The sequence below is a fragment of the Oncorhynchus mykiss genome, chromosome 9 (genome assembly GCF_013265735.2).
Source record: "Oncorhynchus mykiss isolate Arlee chromosome 9, USDA_OmykA_1.1, whole genome shotgun sequence".
Lineage (NCBI taxonomy): Eukaryota > Metazoa > Chordata > Actinopteri > Salmoniformes > Salmonidae > Oncorhynchus > Oncorhynchus mykiss.
Genome location: NC_048573.1, coordinates 3,320,437 through 3,340,291, shown reverse-complemented (window position 1 = coordinate 3,340,291; position 19,855 = coordinate 3,320,437). Strand labels below are relative to the sequence as shown.

The 19,855-nt window shown below is 44.7% G+C and overlaps 1 protein-coding gene across 1 annotated transcript in view; it reads left to right on the top strand.

Annotated features, from left to right (window-relative positions):
* Nucleotides 1-2,542: 2,542 nt before the first annotated feature.
* rnf150b (ring finger protein 150b) overlaps nt 2,543-19,855 on the top strand; it is a 35,633-nt gene continuing 18,320 nt past the window's right edge. Inside the window, exons 1-2 of the mRNA XM_036987075.1 lie at nt 2,543-3,375; nt 14,678-14,928. Of these exons, the coding sequence (XP_036842970.1) occupies nt 2,922-3,375; nt 14,678-14,928 (705 nt within the window). The 5' untranslated portion in view covers nt 2,543-2,921. The remainder of the gene's footprint in view (nt 3,376-14,677; nt 14,929-19,855) is intronic.

Genomic DNA, 19,855 nt, shown 5'->3' with positions numbered 1-19,855 from the left:
AGAAATGATCTCTGTCAGTACTGACATGTCTACAACACCATCCATTAAGATTACAAGATTAAACTAAATTAAACTGTACTCTTTCCCTAGCGTGTTAGTATGTAGATCTTTGTCAGTTGTCTTGATCCATTCTATCTTGGGGCAGCGGGCTCCTAAACCAGGTATGTAGATGACTCTAATGCACTGGAAGATCTCTCGCAGCTGCCAACTGGGATATCCTGCAGTTCTCTTGCTTCTTCTTCTTCGTTGGGGTTTATCGGCGGTTGGCATCCAACGTTAGGCTGCATTACCGCCACCTACTGTACTGGAGTGTGGGCCAGAGATGGAGAAACTAAATCCTACCTACCAGCCCCGTTGCTCTTAAAAATAGATCATAAAATATCTGAGGCTTTATCTAATTATGTTCTAATCAATATAATCTTTACACTAATTTTCTGTATCCCTAGTAAATATACTCTTTAAACTCATTTCCTGTATCCCCTTCTCCCTCAGACTAGATCTCATCCTCTCTCGTTCCCTCCAATAATGTCCACACTGTATCAGTACATGCTCCACGTTCTCTGTTTCCTGGCAATATTCACACTTTCCTGTTGGATGCTTTTCTATCACAAGTAGGGTCTTATTCAACAGGCTGTGTCCCACCCTTAATCTTGTAAAAAAAATTGCCTCCTCTCTTCTGTGCCTTCCTGCCGTTCTCCCCTCCACAACTTTACCCTGTACTTGAAATAAATGCCTGCCCTTAGTTTCTCTATTTCACTGCTCCTGTCATTTATCCACCGTCACTGTCCATAATCAGGCCTTTTGCCTCTGCTTTGCTCATTGAAACATCAACATCACCCACTACTTAGTGCTTGTTTAGCCAGTACATCAACATCACCCACTACTTAGTGCGTGTTTAGCCAGTACATCAACATCACCCACTACTTAGTGCTTGTTTAGCCAGTACATCAACATCCCCACTACTTAGTGCTTGTTTAGCCAGTACATCAACATCCCCACTACTTAGTGCTTGTTTAGCCAGTACAACTGCCTCATTCCCCTCCACTCTTACATGAGCTGGGACCAATGTAAATATGATCTGTATATACCCATCTGTCCAATCCTGCCATGGGTTTGTAGCACCTCATAAATCAGGTCTTGTCTACTACGTGATATAAAGGACTGGAGACTCATTAACACTGCACATGAATCAGAGCAAATAACTCCTCTGTCTGGCTCGACTTCCTTCATCCACTGCAAGGCCAACAGTATGGCCATCAGCTCCCCTGCATATACAGCCAGATGATCTGTAATACGCTTCCTGACTTCCACCCCACTAGTCTCTCCAAACAGATGGATCAACACCCTCCCTCTCTGTCCCTAGTCTCTCCAATCAGATGGATCAACACCCTCCCCATCTGTCCCTAGTCTCTCCAATCAGATGGATCAACACCCTCCCCATCTGTCCCTAGTCTCTCCAATCAGATGGATCAACACCCTCCCTATCTTTCCCTAGTCTCTCCAATCAGATGGATCAACACCCTCCCTATCTGTCCCTAGTCTCTCCAATCAGATGGATCAACACTCTCCCTATCTTTTCCTAGTCTCTCCAATCAGATGGATCAACACCCTCCCTATCTTTCTGTAGTCTCTCCAGATGGATCAACACCCTCCCTATCTTTCTGTAGTCTCTCCAGATGGATCAACACCCTCCCTATCTTTCTGTTGTCTCTCCAATACTTCCAGATCCTCTACTGGAGGTGGGAGGAGCCGTGGTGGATTTACAGGAACAGCTAACATTGGACTAAACTCTCTTCCACACAGTCCCATCTCCTTGGTTTTACCCACCCACCCAAAAGCTTGTGTTCTGTCTTCGCTCAATGTTCCCAGCATGCCTGTAAAATCTATTTTCGCAAGGATGAGATAACCCCGTGTCCCTTTAGGTCGACCCAATGAATTCATTGCAAGCTGCTTTCTCCTAATCTGCAATGGCATTTCCCTCCATCTCCATCTCCACCTGTAGTGCAGCCACTGGGGACGTCTCGAAACGCCCCTCTACATATTCAGAGTCCCACAGACATGTTGGTTAAAGGCAGCACTGAAAAAGGCCATGGCTCGTGATTGGGAGTATTCATCGCGGTGTGTAATGCAGCGTAGCCTAGTTTGTTTTACGTCCTCCCAGTAGGGCAAAAGGCTCCGGGGCTGATACAAAAAATTCATTCCCAGCATGCCTGTAAAAACCCCGAAAGCCCGGGTCTAGTGACGTCAATTGTACTATAAATGTCATTATTTGTTTTTGAGGACGGGGACTGTTTTTACTGTAACACAATGTACAGATCATTTTGTATTATATTATAGGAGGACACATTACAACAAACAAAAAACCGTTGACCATTTAGGTTTAAAATAAATGTACAAAATTACATCTTAGAAATACTTTAAATTATTCTTTGTATGATAACTAGTACAAAATATATCGATAATTGTGCACATTTTTTTTTAAATAATTTTCGCCCTAATGATTCATTTACGAAGTATACAGGAAGGGACTTTTATTCTGAAAGTTGACAAAAGGGAGAAACACTTCGTGGACCCATTAACGTTTATAACCAAACTAACTTTATAATGTCTTTGCAGTGTCCACATGGTCGCTGGTTACCGTTTCCTCGCGGTTGCTTGGAAACAACCTTTTGTTGTTTTGTTGATTTGACGTTTTGAAAAAGGAAATGTGTGTTTTTTTTCCCCTTCGGCTTTCTGCAACCCTACATTAAGTAGCTAGTAGAGGAGGAGGTGTGTTTACATACAGAGAGAGAGAGAGAGAGAGAGAGAGACCGGGGGGTGGATGGAAAACAACCCGTTCCTTATGGCGTAACTAACTAACAGTATCTAGTTGTAGGTGTGGACGGTACTGCAGACAGAGATCATAATAAACCCAGATAGTAATGATCATGTCGTTGATGCAGGCCTGCCGCAGTTTAGCCCTGTCTACATGGCTCCTGTCGTTTTGTTTCGTTCACCTCCTCTGTTTGGACTTTACCGTCGCCGAGAGAGAGGAGTGGTACACCGCTTTCGTTAATATCACCTACATAGACCCGGTCACCTCTGAAGTCCGGACGGAGAAAGCAGAATACGGTCGATACGGGGAACACTCGCTTAAACGCGACGCAAAAGGAGTCGTGGTACTTCCTTCTCTCTCTCAGGATAGACAAGCCTGTGATCCCGGTACCCGGTTCGCTGTTCCGGTCCAAGGCAGTGCGTGGATAGCCCTGATTGCCAGGGGAAACTGCACATTTAAAGATAAGATAAGACACGCAGCGAGCCAAAACGCCTCGGCCATCGTTATATTCAACGTTGGATCCAGCAACACCAATGATACAATCACCATGCCACATTCAGGTATGGACTAGCAGGCCAGATCGTCATATGATGTATCGGGTCACACAGGGTGGGGAGTTGTTATGCATAGATTACTTGTTTACTGCGGTCATCCAGGGCGTAGGTGTTATGTCTATCTTGTAAGTCTTGTGTGTGTGTAGTTATGTATAATTGTGAATAGGGGGAATAGGGGATAGAGACCCCATCATGCAGTGGGTAGAGACCCCACCATGTAGTGGGTATAGAATAGGGGGTAGAGAGACCCACCATGCAGTGTGTATAGTATAGGGGGGATAGAGACCCCACCATGCAGTGTGTATAGTATAGGGGGTAGAGACCCCACCATGCAGTGGGTATAGTATAGGGGTAGAGACCCCACCATGCAGTGTGTATAGTATAGGGGTTAGAGACCCCACCATGCAGTGGGTATAGTATAGGGGTTAGAGACCCCACCATGCAGTGGGTATAGTATAGGGGGTAGATACCCCATCATGCAGTGTGTATAGTATAGGGGGTAGAGACCCCACCATGCAGTGTGTATAGTATAGGGGTAGAGACCCCACCATGCAGTGTGTATAGTATAGGGGGGTAGAGACCCCACCATGCAGTGTGTATAGTATAGGGGGTAGAGACCCCACCGTGCAGTGGGTATAGTATAGGGGGTAGAGACCCCACCATGCAGTGGGTATAGTATAGGGGGTAGAGACCCCATCATGCAGTGTGTATAGTATAGGGGGGATAGAGACCGCACCATGCAGTGTGTATAGTATAGGGTTAGAGACCCCATCATGCAGTGTGTATAGTATAAGGGGTAGAGACCCCACCATGCAGTGTGTATAGTATAGGGGTAGAGACCCCACCATGCAGTGTGTATAGTATAGGGGGTAGAGACCCCACCATGCAGTGGGTATAGTATAGGGGTAGAGACCCCACCATGCAGTGGGTATAGTATAGGGGTAGAGACCCCACCATGCAGTGTGTATAGTATAGGGGTAGAGAGACCCCACCATGCAGTGTGTATAGTATAGGGGGTAGAGACCCCACCATGCAGTGTGTATAGTATAGGGGTAGAGACCCCACCATGCAGTGGGTATAGTATAGGGGTAGAGACCCCACCATGCAGTGGGTATAGTATAGGGGGGTAGAGACCCCACCATGCAGTGTGTATAGTATAGGGGGGTAGAGACCCCACCATGCAGTGTGTATAGTATAGGGGGTAGATACCCCACCATGCAGTGTGTATAGTATAGGGGGTAGAGACCCCACCATGCAGTGTGTATAGTATAGGGGTAGAGACCCCACCATGCAGTGTGTATAGTATAGGGGGTAGAGACCCCACCATGCAGTGTGTATAGTATAGGGGTAGAGACCCCACCATGCAGTGTGTATAGTATAGGGGGTAGAGACCCCACCATGCAGTGTGTATAGTATAGGGGTAGAGACTCCATCATGCAGTGTGTATAGTATAGGGGTAGAGACCCCACCATGCAGTGGGTATAGTATATGGGGTAGAGACCCCACCATGCAGTGTGTATAGTATAGGGGGTAGATACCCCACCATGCAGTGGGTATAGTATAGGGGGTAGAGACCCCACCATGCAGTGGGTATAGTATAGGGGTAGAGACCCCACCATGCAGTGTGTATAGTATAGGGGTAGAGACCCCACCATGCAGTGTGTATAGTATAAGGGGTAGAGACCCCACCATGCAGTGTGTATAGTATAGGGGGTAGATACCCCACCATGCAGTGTGTATAGTATAGGGGGTAGAGACCCCACCATGCAGTGTGTATAGTATAGGGGGTAGATACCCCACCATGCAGTGTGTATAGTATAGGGGGTAGATACCCCACCATGCAGTGTGTATAGTATAGGGGGTAGATACCCCACCATGCAGTGTGTATAGTATAGGGGGTAGATACCCCACCATGCAGTGTGTATAGTATAGGGGGTAGATACCCCACCATGCAGTGTGTATAGTATAGAGGGTAGATACCCCACCATGCAGTGTGTATAGTATAGGGGGTAGAGACCCCACCATGCAGTGTGTATAGTATAGGGGGTAGAGACCCCACCATGCAGTGTGTATAGTATAGGGGGTAGAGACCCCACCATGCAGTGTGTATAGTATAGGGGGTAGAGACCCCACCATGCAGTGTGTATAGTATAGGGGGTAGATACCCCACCATGCAGTGTGTATAGTATAGGGGTAGAGAGACCCCACCATGCAGTGTGTATAGTATAGGGGTAGAGACCCCACCATGCAGTGGGTATAGTATAGGGGTAGAGACCCCACCCTGCAGTGTGTATAGTATAGGGGGTAGAGACCCCACCCTGCAGTGTGTATAGTATAGGGGTAGAGACCCCATCATGCAGTGTGTATAGTATAGGGGTAGAGACCCCATCATGCAGTGTGTATAGTATAGGGGTAGAGACCCCATCATGCAGTGTGTATAGTATAGGGGTAGAGACCCCATCATGCAGTGTGTATAGTATAGGGGTAGAGACCCCATCATGCAGTGTGTATAGTATAGGGGTAGAGACCCCATCATGCAGTGTGTATAGTATAGGGGTAGAGACCCCATCATGCAGTGTGTATAGTATAGGGGTAGAGACCCCATCATGCAGTGTGTATAGTATAGGGGTAGAGACCCCATCATGCAGTGTGTATAGTATAGGGGTAGAGACCCCACCATGCAGTGGGTATAGTATAGGGGGTAGAGACCCCACCATGCAGTGGGTATAGTATAGGGGGTAGAGACCCCACCATGCAGTGTGTATAGTATAGGGGGTAGAGACCCCACCATGCAGTGGGTATAGTATAGGGGGTAGAGACCCCACCATGCAGTGTGTATAGTATAGGGGTAGAGACCCCACCATGCAGTGGGTATAGTATAGGGGTAGAGACCCCACCCTGCAGTGTGTATAGTATAGGGGGTAGAGACCCCACCCTGCAGTGTGTATAGTATAGGGGTAGAGACCCCACCATGCAGTGTGTATAGTATAGGGGGTAGAGACCCCATCATGCAGTGTGTATAGTATAGGGGTAGAGACCCCATCATGCAGTGTGTATAGTATAGGGGTAGAGACCCCATCATGCAGTGTGTATAGTATAGGGGTAGAGACCCCATCATGCAGTGTGTATAGTATAGGGGTAGAGACCCCATCATGCAGTGTGTATAGTATAGGGGTAGAGACCCCATCATGCAGTGTGTATAGTATAGGGGTAGAGACCCCATCATGCAGTGTGTATAGTATAGGGGTAGAGACCCCATCATGCAGTGTGTATAGTATAGGGGTAGAGACCCCACCATGCAGTGGGTATAGTATAGGGGGTAGAGACCCCACCATGCAGTGGGTATAGTATAGGGGGTAGAGACCCCACCATGCAGTGTGTATAGTATAGGGGGTAGAGACCCCACCATGCAGTGGGTATAGTATAGGGGGTAGAGACCCCACCATGCAGTGTGTATAGTATAGGGGTAGAGACCCCACCATGCAGTGGGTATAGTATAGGGGGTAGAGAGACCCCACCATGCAGTGGGTATAGTATAGGGGGTAGAGACCCCATCATGCAGTGTGTATAGTATAGGGGTAGAGACCCCACCATGCAGTGGGTATAGTATAGGGGGTAGAGACCCCACCATGCAGTGTGTATAGTATAGGGGGTAGAGAGACCCCACCATGCAGTGGGTATAGTATAGGGGGTAGAGACCCCATCATGCAGTGTGTATAGTATAGGGGGTAGAGACCCCACCATGCAGTGGGTATAGTATAGGGGGTAGAGACCCCACCATGCAGTGTGTATAGTATAGGGGGTAGAGACCCCACCATGCAGTGGGTATAGTATAGGGGGTAGAGACCCCACCATGCAGTGGGTATAGTATAGGGGTAGAGACCCCACCATGCAGTGGGTATAGTATAGGGGTAGAGACCCCATCATGCAGTGGGTATAGTATAGGGGGTAGAGAGACCCCACCATGCAGTGTGTATAGTATAGGGGGTAGAGACCCCACCATGCAGTGTGTATAGTATAGGGGGTAGAGACCCCACCATGCAGTGGGTATAGTATAGGGGGTAGAGACCCCACCATGCAGTGGGTATAGTATAGGGGGTAGAGACCCCACCATGCAGTGGGTATAGTATAGGGGTAGAGACCCCACCATGCAGTGTGTATAGTATAGGGTTAGAGACCCACCATGCAGTGTGTATAGTATAGGGGGTAGAGAGACCCCACCATGCAGTGTGTATAGTATAGGGGGGTAGAGACCCCACCATGCAGTGTGTATAGTATAGGGGGTAGAGAGACCCCACCATGCAGTGGGTATAGTATAGGGGTTAGAGACCCACCATGCAGTGTGTATAGTATAGGGGTAGAGACCCCACCATGCAGTGTGTATGGTATAGGGGGTAGAGAGACCCCACCATGCAGTGTGTATAGTATAGGGGTAGAGACCCCACCATGCAGTGTGTATAGTATAGGGGATAGAGACCCCACCATGCAGTGGGTATAGTATAGGGGGTAGAGAGACCCCACCATGCAGTGTGTATAGTATAGCGGGTAGAGACCCCACCATGCAGTGTGTATAGTATAGGGGTTAGAGACCCCACCATGCAGTGTGTATAGTATAGGGGGTAGAGACCCCACCATGCAGTGTGTATAGTATAGGGGGTAGAGACCCCACCATGCAGTGTGTATAGTATAGGGGGTAGAGACCCCACCATGCAGTGTGTATAGTATAGGGGTAGAGACCCCACCATGCAGTGTGTATAGTATAGGGGGTAGAGACCCCACCATGCAGTGTGTATAGTATAGGGGGTAGAGACCCCACCATGCAGTGTGTATAGTATAGGGGGTAGAGACCCCACCATGCAGTGTGTATAGTATAGGGGTAGAGACCCCACCATGCAGTGGGTATAGTATAGGGGGGTAGAGACCCCACCATGCAGTGTGTATAGTATAGGGGTAGAGACCCCACCATGCAGTGTGTATAGTATAGGGGGGTAGAGACCCCACCATGCAGTGTGTATAGTATAGGGGGTAGAGACCCCACCATGCAGTGGGTATAGTATAGGGGGTAGAGACCCCACCATGCAGTGTGTATAGTATAGGGGGTAGAGACCCCACCATGCAGTGTGTATAGTATAGGGGGGTAGAGACCCCACCATGCAGTGTGTATAGTATAGGGGGATAGAGACCCCACCATGCAGTGGGTATAGTATAGGGGTAGAGACCCCACCATGCAGTGGGTATAGTATAGGGGGATAGAGACCCCATCATGCAGTGTGTATAGTATAGTGGGTAGAGAGACCCCACCATGCAGTGGGTATAGTATAGGGGGTAGAGACCCCACCATGCAGTGGGTATAGTATAGGGGGTAGAGACCCCACCATGCAGTGGGTATAGTATAGGGGGTAGAGAGACCCCACCATGCAGTGGGTATAGTATAGGGGGTAGAGACCCCACCATGCAGTGGGTATAGTATAGGGGGTAGAGACCCCACCATGCAGTGGGTATAGTATAGGGGGTAGAGACCCCACCATGCAGTGTGTATAGTATAGTGGGTAGAGAGACCCCACCATGCAGTGGGTATAGTATAGGGGGTAGAGACCCCACCATGCAGTGGGTATAGTATAGGGGGTAGAGACCCCACCATGCAGTGGGTATAGTATAGGGGGTAGAGACCCCACCATGCAGTGGGTATAGTATAGGGGTAGAGACCCCACCATGCAGTGGGTATAGTATAGGGGTAGAGACCCCACCATGCAGTGGGTATAGTATAGGGGGTAGAGACCCCACCATGCAGTGGGTATAGTATAGGGGGTAGAGACCCCACCATGCAGTGGGTATAGTATAGGGGGTAGAGACCCCACCATGCAGTGGGTATAGTATAGGGGTAGAGACCCCACCATGCAGTGGGTATAGTATAGGGGGTAGAGACCCCACCATGCAGTGTGTATAGTATAGGGGTAGAGACCCCACCATGCAGTGGGTATAGTATAGGGGGTAGAGACCCCACCATGCAGTGGGTATAGTATAGGGGGTAGAGACCCCACCATGCAGTGTGTATAGTATAGGGGTAGAGACCCCACCATGCAGTGGGTATAGTATAGGGGTAGAGACCCCACCATGCAGTCGGTATAGTATAGGGGTAGAGACCCCACCATGCAGTGGGTATAGTATAGGGGGTAGAGACCCCACCATGCAGTGGGTATAGTATAGGGGGTAGAGACCCCACCATGCAGTGGGTATAGTATAGGGGGTAGAGACCCCACCATGCAGTGGGTATAGTATAGGGGGTAGAGACCCCACCATGCAGTGGGTATAGTATAGGGGGTAGAGACCCCACCATGCAGTGTGTATAGTATAGGGGGTAGAGACCCCACCATGCAGTGGGTATAGTATAGGGGGTAGAGACCCCACCATGCAGTGGGTATAGTATAGGGGGTAGAGACCCCACCATGCAGTGGGTATAGTATAGGGGGTAGAGACCCCACCATGCAGTGGGTATAGTATAGGGGGTAGAGACCCCACCATGCAGTGTGTATAGTATAGGGGGTAGAGACCCCACCATGCAGTGTGTATAGTATAGGGGGTAGAGACCCCACCATGCAGTGGGTATAGTATAGGGGTAGAGACCCCACCATGCAGTGGGTATAGTATAGGGGGTAGAGACCCCACCATGCAGTGGGTATAGTATAGGGGGTAGAGACCCCACCATGCAGTGGGTATAGTATAGGGGGTAGAGACCCCACCATGCAGTGGGTATAGTATAGGGGGTAGAGACCCCACCATGCAGTGGGTATAGTATAGGGGGTAGAGACCCCACCATGCAGTGTGTATAGTATAGGGGGTAGAGACCCCACCATGCAGTGGGTATAGTATAGGGGGTAGAGACCCCACCATGCAGTGGGTATAGTATAGGGGGTAGAGACCCCACCATGCAGTGGGTATAGTATAGGGGGTAGAGACCCCACCATGCAGTGGGTATAGTATAGGGGGTAGAGACCCCACCATGCAGTGGGTATAGTATAGGGGGTAGAGACCCCACCATGCAGTGTGTATAGTATAGGGGGTAGAGACCCCACCATGCAGTGTGTATAGTATAGGGGGTAGAGACCCCACCATGCAGTTCAATCGAGTACAGGCTTAACTGAATGATAGCAGACTAAGTAAAATATGGACGTTTATGGAATAGTTTTGGGGGTCGGGTTTCGTCTCCGAGGAATGCTCCTCAGAGACAGATGTTGATGACAGGTTGCCCTATGCTGGGCAGCTGGCCTCGGGAACCACCCCGGCTGGGAGAACGGGGTTCCCATGACGGCCTTTCAGGTTATCATGCCGGTGGTGGGAAGGTGAAAGTTCATTGGGAAGACTGTTGCAGCAAAACACAAAGTGACAGACAAGGGATGAGTAAATACTCCCCTAGATGTATTCCCATTGGTTGGCAGAAAGGGGAGGGATTATTGCGTAATTGAGCCCCTAGGTTATTCGGCGAGCGTTCTGGAATGTTCCTACTGTGCCGTGCTCATAGGCTGAAGTTAATTGGTGAATCTTATTCTGCATGTTTGCTAATGGTAACGATGAGGAGAGACTGGATGCTAATCCTGCTGAGGTAACATTCTGACCTCTATGCTGCTGAGGTAACATTCTGACCTCTATGCTGATGAGGTAACATTCTAACCTCTATGCTGATGAGGTAACATTCTGACCTCTATGCTGATGAGGTAACATTCTAACCTCTATGCTGATGAGGTAACATTCTGACCTCTATGCTGATGAGGTAACATTCTAACCTCTATGCTGATGAGGTAACGTTCTAACCTCTATGCTGATGAGGTAACATTCTAACCTCTATGCTGATGAGGTAACATTCTGACCTCTATGCTGATGAGGTAACATTCTGACCTCTATGCTGATGAGGTAACATTCTGACCTCTATGCTGATGAGGTAACATTCTGACCTCTATGCTGATGAGGTAACATTCTGACCTCTATGCTGATGAGGTAACATTCTGACCTCTATGCTGATGAGGTAACATTCTGACCTCTATGCTGCTGAGGTAACATTCTGACCTCTATGCTGATGAGGTAACATTCTGACCTCTATGCTGATGAGGTAACATTCTGACCTCTATGCTGATGAGGTAACATTCTGACCTCTATGCTGATGAGGTAACATTCTAACCTCTATGCTGATGAGGTAACGTTCTAACCTCTATGCTGATGAGGTAACGTTCTAACCTCTATGCTGATGAGGTAACATTCTAACCTCTATGCTGATGAGGTATCATTCTAACCTCTATGCTGCTGAGGTAACATTCTAACCTCTACCCTATAAATACCAGCTATGCTGATGAGGTAACATTCTAACCTCTATGCTGATGAGGTAACGTTCTAACCTCTATGCTGATGAGGTAACGTTCTAACCTGTTTGCTGATGAGGTAACGTTCTAACCTGTTTGCCTATGAGGTAACATTCTAACCTCTATGTTGATGAGGTAACATTCTAACCTCTATGCTGCTGAGGTAACATTCTAACCTCTACCCTATAAATACCAGCTATGCTGATGAGGTAACATTCTAACCTCTACCCTATAAATACCAGCTATGCTGATGAGGTAACATTCTAACCTTTATGCTGATGAGGTAACATTCTAACCTCTATGCTGATGAGGTAACATTCTAACCTCTATGCTGCTGAGGTAACATTCTAACCTCTACCCTATAAATACCAGCTATGCTGATGAGGTAACATTCTAACCTCTATGCTGATGAGGTAACATTCTAACCGCTATGCTGATGAGGTAACATTCTAACCTCTATGCTGATGAGGTAACATTCTAACCTCTATGCTGATGAGGTAACATTCTAACCTCTATGCTGATGAGGTAACATTCTAACCGCTATGCTGATGATGTAACATTCTAACCTCTATGCTGATGAGGCAACATTCTAACCTCTATGCTGATGAGGTAACATTCTAACCTCTATGCTGATGAGGTAACATTCTAACCTCTATGCTGATGAGGTAACATTCTAACCTCTATGCTGATGAGGTAACATTCTAACCGCTATGCTGATGATGTAACATTCTAACCTCTATGCTGATGAGGCAACATTCTAACCTCTATGCTGATGAGGTAACATTCTAACCTCTATGCTGATGAGGTAACATTCTAACCTCTATGCTGATGAGGTAACATTCTAACCTCTATGCTGATGAGGTAACATTCTAACCTCTATGCTGATGAGGTAACATTCTAACCTCTATGCTGATGAGGTAACATTCTAACCTCTATGCTGATGAGGTAACATTCTAACCTCTATGCTGATGAGGCAACATTCTAACCGCTATGCTGATGAGGTAACATTCTAACCTCTATGCTGATGAGGTAACATTCTAACCTCTATGCTGATGAGGTAACATTCTAACCTCTATGCTGATGAGGTAACATTCTAACCTCTATGCTGATGAGGCAACATTCTAACCGCTATGCTGATGATGTAACATTCTAACCTCTATGCTGATGAGGTAACATTCTAACCTCTATGCTGATGAGGTAACATTCTAACCTCTATGCTGATGAGGTAACATTCTAACCTCTATGCTGATGAGGTAACATTCTAACCTCTATGCTGATGAGGTAACATTCTAACCTCTATGCTGATGAGGTAACATTCTAACCTCTATGCTGATGAGGTAACATTCTAACCTCTATGCTGATGAGGCAACATTCTAACCGCTACCCTACACACAAAAATATATATATAAACACAACGTAAAGTGTTGGTCCCATGTTTAATGAGCTGACATGAAAGATTACAGAAATGTTCCATACTCAGAAAAAGCTTATTTCTCTAAAATGTTGTGCACACATTTGTTTACATCCCTGTTAGTGAGTATTTCTCCTTTGTGAAGATAATCCATCCACCTGACAGGTGTGACATATCAAGAATCTGATTAATCAGCATGATCATTACACAGGTGCACCTTGTGCTGGAGACAATAAATGACAACTAAAATGTACCGATGTCTCAAGTTTTGAGGGAGCGTGAAATTGGCATGCTGACTGCAGGAATGTCCACCAGAGTTATTGCCAGAGATGGTATAGAAATTAGCATTACCTTAAGTAGTTTTTAGAGAATTTGTCAGTACGTCCAACCGCCCTCAGCCGTGGACCACGTGTGACCACGACAACCCAGGACCTCCGCATCCGGCTTCTTCACCTGTGGGATCTTCTGAGACCAGCCACCCAGACAGCTGATGAAACTGGGTTTCTATCAACTATCAGTTGATCAAACTGGAGAAACTAGATGGCTATCGTTTATGTAAATAAGGAGGAAGTGATGGGAGAGAAAGAGCTGTGCAAACTACAGTATTCCCTCTGTGAGGAGACAATGAATGAAATTTGAGTCAGGAGAACTGAAATGCAATACTACAGTTGATTGAACTCGTAGTAGACGGAGCCTACAGACAAAACATCAAAACGCATTAAGAACACCTTCTTAATATTGATTGGCCCAGCCAGAGCCCGGACTTAAACCCTGATCGAACATGTCTGGAGAGACCTTAAAATAGTTGTGCAGCGACGCTCCCCATCCAACCTGTCAGAGCTTGAGAGGATCTACAGAGAAGAATGGGAGAAACTCCCCAAAAACAGGTGTGCCAAGTTTGTAGCGTCATACCCAAGAAGACTCAAGGCTGTAATCGCTGCCAAAGGTACTTCAACAAAGTACTGAGTAAAGGGTCTGAATACTTGTGTAAATGTGATATTTATATTATTTTTTAAATGAATTTGAAAAAACTTCTTAACCTGTTTCTGCTTTGTCCTTTATTATGGCATATTGTGTAGATTGATGAGTAAAAAAATTATGCTTTAATACATTTTAGAATAAGGCTGTAACGTAACAAAATGTGGGAAAAGTAGAGGGGTCTGAATACTTTCAGAATGCACTGTACAGTGCATGTCCATATCTCTCACACACACACACACACACACACACACAGGGACCTAAAATGCGGCAGGAAAACAATCCCCGCACCATCTCCACCAGCCTGTACCGTTGATTGGTATCAAGGGACTTAACGTGTACCTGGTGTTTATGTTAGGATGGAACACTCAGGAGTTCTGTTTACAGTCCCAGTATTCTTAGAATCTATGTGGAGGTTCTAAATTCTGCCACAGGAGACGAGTCCGGTCCCAGACAGCAACAAGGCTTCTTCTGCTGAGCAGTGAAGACACACACACACACACACACACACAGGGAGTCTGTTTTATTTGTATTCCTGTCCTAAAATCTCCCCTCCCTCCCTTCTCAGGTATGGGTGACGTGGTCGCCATCATGATCCCTGAGCCTAAAGGTCGTGAGGTCGCTGCTCTGCTGGAGCGGAACGTCACGGTAACCATGCACATCACCATAGGAACGCGTAACCTCCAGAAGTACGTGAGCAGGACATCGGTGGTGTTCGTCTCCATCTCCTTCATCATCCTGATGATCATCTCTCTGGCCTGGCTCGTCTTCTACTATATACAGAGGTTCAGATACGCCAACGCACGAGACCGCTACCAGGTACACACAGGGCTGGCACAACGCACGAGACCGCTACCAGGTACACACAGGGCTGGCATAATGACCCTAGAGACCGCTACCAGGTACACACAGGGCTGGCACAATGACCCTAGATCCAACCAGATACACACAGGGCTGGCACAGTGACCCTAGATCCAACCAGGTACACACAGGGCTGGCACAATGACCCTAGATACCGTTACCAGGTACAGACAGGGCTGGCACAATGACCATAGATCCAACCAGGTACACACAGAGCTGGCACAATGACCCTAGATCCAACCAGGTACAGACAGGGCTGGCACAATGACCCTAGATCCAACCAGGTACACACAGGGCTGGGACCCTAGAACCGATGGTTATAGATGAAGACAGTCACGAAGAAGGGATGGCTGGTCATTTGGGCTGTTTCTGACACTGAACAACGACATTAAACTTGATTTGTTCTTGAAGAAACAATCAAGGTGTTGAGGCAGAGGCAACTTCCCCCACAATGCAGCAGCACACATAATGAATAGAACAGGCTTGGAACCTCTAACCTTGGTCATATGACTGGTAAATAGAATGAATAGAACCTCTAACCCTGGTAATATGACTGGTAAATAGAATGAATAGAACCTCTAACCCTGGTAAATAGAATGAATAGAACCTCTAACCCTGGTAAATAGAATGAATAGAACCTCTAACCCTGGTAAATAGAATGAATAGAACCTCTAACCCTGGTAATATGACTGGTAAATAGAATGAATAGAACCTCTAACCCTGGTAATATGACTGGTAAATAGAATGAATAGAACCTGTAACCCTGGTAATATGACTGGTAAATAGAATGAATAGAACCTGTAACCCTGGTAATATGACTGGTAAATAGAATGAATAGAACCTGTAACCCTGGTAAATAGAATGAATAGAACCTCTAACCCTGGTAATATGACTGGTAAATAGAATGAATAGAACCTGTAACCCTGGTAATATGACTGGTAAATAGAATGAATAGAACCTGTAACCCTGGTAATATGACTGGTAAATAGAATGAATAGAACCTCTAACCCTGGTAATATGACTGGTAAATAGAATGAATAGAACCTGTAACCCTGGTAATATGACTGGTAAATAGAATGAATAGAACCTGTAACCCTGGTAATATGACTGGTAAATAGAATGAATAGAACCTGTAACCCTGGTAATATGACTGGTAAATAGAATGAATAGAACCTCTAACCCTGGTGATATGACTGGTAAATAGAATGAATAGAACCTCTAACCCTGGTAAATAGAATGAATAGAACCTCTAACCCTGGTAAATAGAATGAATAGAACCTCTAACCCTGGTAATATGACTGGTAAATAGAATTAATAGAACCTCTAACCCTGGTAATATGACTGGTAAACAGAATGAATAGAACCTCTAACCCTGGTAAATAGAATGAATAGAACCTGTAACCCTGGTAATATGACTGGTAAATAGAATGAATAGAACCTCTAACCCTGGTAAATAGAATGAATAGAACCTGTAACCCTGGTAATATGACTGGTAAATAGAATGAATAGAACCTCTAACCCTGGTAATATGACTGGTAAATAGAATGAATAGAACCTCTAACCCTGGTAAATAGAATGAATAGAACCTCTAACCCTGGTAATATGACTGGTAAATAGAATGAATAGAACCTGTAATCCTGGTAATATGACTGGTAAATAGAATGAATAGAACCTGTAACCCTGGTAATATGACTGGTAAATAGAATGAATAGAACCTGTAACCCTGGTAATATGACTGGTAAATAGAATGAATAGAACCTGTAACCCTGGTAAATAGAATGAATAGAACCTCTAACCCTGGTAATATGACTGGTAAATAGAATGAATAGAACCTGTAACCCTGGTAATATGACTGGTAAATAGAATGAATAGAACCTGTAACCCTGGTAATATGACTGGTAAATAGAATGAATAGAACCTGTAACCCTGGTAATATGACTGGTAAATAGAATGAATAGAACCTGTAACCCTGGTAATATGACTGGTAAATAGAATGAATAGAACCTGTAACCCTGGTAATATGACTGGTAAATAGAATGAATAGAACCTCTAACCCTGGTGATATGACTGGTAAATAGAATGAATAGAACCTCTAACCCTGGTAAATAGAATGAATAGAACCTCTAACCCTGGTAAATAGAATGAATAGAACCTCTAACCCTGGTAATATGACTGGTAAATAGAATTAATAGAACCTCTAACCCTGGTAATATGACTGGTAAACAGAATGAATAGAACCTCTAACCCTGGTAAATAGAATGAATAGAACCTGTAACCCTGGTAATATGACTGGTAAATAGAATGAATAGAACCTCTAACCCTGGTAAATAGAATGAATAGAACCTGTAACCCTGGTAATATGACTGGTAAATAGAATGAATAGAACCTCTAACCCTGGTAATATGACTGGTAAATAGAATGAATAGAACCTCTAACCCTGGTAAATAGAATGAATAGAACCTCTAACCCTGGTAATATGACTGGTAAATAGAATGAATAGAACCTGTAATCCTGGTAATATGACTGGTAAATAGAATGAATAGAACCTCTAACCCTGGTAATATGACTGGTAAATAGAATGAATAGAACCTGTAACCCTGGTAAATATAATGAATAGAACCTCTAACCCTGGTAATATGACTGGTAAATAGAATGAATAGAACCTCTAACCCTGGTAAATAGAATGAATAGAACCTCTAACCCTGGTAATATGACTGGTAAATAGAATGAATAGAACCTGTAACCCTGGTAATATGACTGGTAAATAGAATGAATAGAACCTCTAACCCTGGTAATATGACTGGTAAATAGAATGAATAGAACCTGTAACCCTGGTAATATGACTGGTAAATAGAATGAATAGAACCTGTAACCCTGGTAATATGACTGGTAAATAGAATGAATAGAACCTCTAACCCTGGTAAATAGAATGAATAGAACCTCTAACCCTGGTAATATGACTGGTAAATAGAATGAATAGAACCTCTAACCCTGGTAATATGACTGGTAAATAGAATGAATAGAACCTGTAACCCTGGGTAATAGAATGAATAGAACCTCTAACCCTGGTAATATGACTGGTAAATAGAATGAATAGAACCTCTAACCCTGGTAAATAGAATGAATAGAACCTGTAACCCTGGTAATATGACTGGTAAATAGAATGAATAGAACCTCTAACCCTGGTAAATAGAATGAATAGAACCTGTAACCCTGGTAATATGACTGGTAAATAGAATGAATAGAACCTCTAACCCTGGTAATATGACTGGTAAATAGAATGAATAGAACCTCTAACCCTGGTAAATAGAATGAATAGAACCTCTAACCCTGGTAATATGACTGGTAAATAGAATGAATAGAACCTGTAACCCTGGTAATATGACTGGTAAATAGAATGAATAGAACCTCTAACCCTGGTAATATGACTGGTAAATAGAATGAATAGAACCTGTAACCCTGGTAATATGACTGGTAAATAGAATGAATAGAACCTCTAACCCTGGTAATATGACTGGTAAATAGAATGAATAGAACCTGTAACCCTGGTAAATAGAATGAATAGAACCTCTAACCCTGGTAAATAGAATGAATAGAACCTGTAACCCTGGTAATATGACTGGTAAATAGAATGAATAGAACCTCTAACCCTGGTAAATAGAATGAATAGAACCTCTAACCCTGGTAATATGACTGGTAAATAGAATGAATAGAACCTGTAACCCTGGTAAATATAATGAATAGAACCTCTAACCCTGGTAATATGACTGGTAAATAGAATGAATAGAACCTCTAACCCTGGTAAATAGAATGAATAGAACCTCTAACCCTGGTAATATGACTGGTAAATAGAATGAATAGAACCTGTAACCCTGGTAATATGACTGGTAAATAGAATGAATAGAACCTCTAACCCTGGTAATATGACTGGTAAATAGAATGAATAGAACCTGTAACCCTGGTAATATGACTGGTAAATAGAATGAATAGAACCTGTAACCCTGGTAATATGACTGGTAAATAGAATGAATAGAACCTCTAACCCTGGTAAATAGAATGAATAGAACCTCTAACCCTGGTAATATGACTGGTAAATAGAATGAATAGAACCTCTAACCCTGGTAATATGACTGGTAAATAGAATGAATAGAACCTGTAACCCTGGTAAATAGAATGAATAGAACCTCTAACCCTGGTAATATGACTGGTAAATAGAATGAATAGAACCTCTAACCCTGGTAAATAGAATGAATAGAACCTGTAACCCTGGTAATATGACTGGTAAATAGAATGAATAGAACCTCTAACCCTGGTAAATAGAATGAATAGAACCTCTAACCCTGGTAATATGACTGGTAAATAGAATGAATAGAACCTCTAACCCTGGTAATATGACTGGTAAATAGAATGAATAGAACCTCTAACCCTGGTAAATAGAATGAATAGAACCTCTAACCCTGGTAATATGACTGGTAAATAGAATGAATAGAACCTGTAACCCTGGTAATATGACTGGTAAATAGAATGAATAGAACCTCTAACCCTGGTAATATGACTGGTAAATAGAATGAATAGAACCTGTAACCCTGGTAATATGACTGGTAAATAGAATGAATAGAACCTCTAACCCTGGTAATATGACTGGTAAATAGAATGAATAGAACCTGTAACCCTGGTAAATAGAATGAATAGAACCTCTAACCCTGGTAAATAGAATGAATAGAACCTGTAACCCTGGTAATATGACTGGTAAATAGAATGAATAGAACCTCTAACCCTGGTAAATAGAATGAATAGAACCTGTAACCCTGGTAATATGACTGGTAAATATAATGAATAGAACCTCTAACCCTGGTAATATGACTGGTAAATAGAATGAATAGAA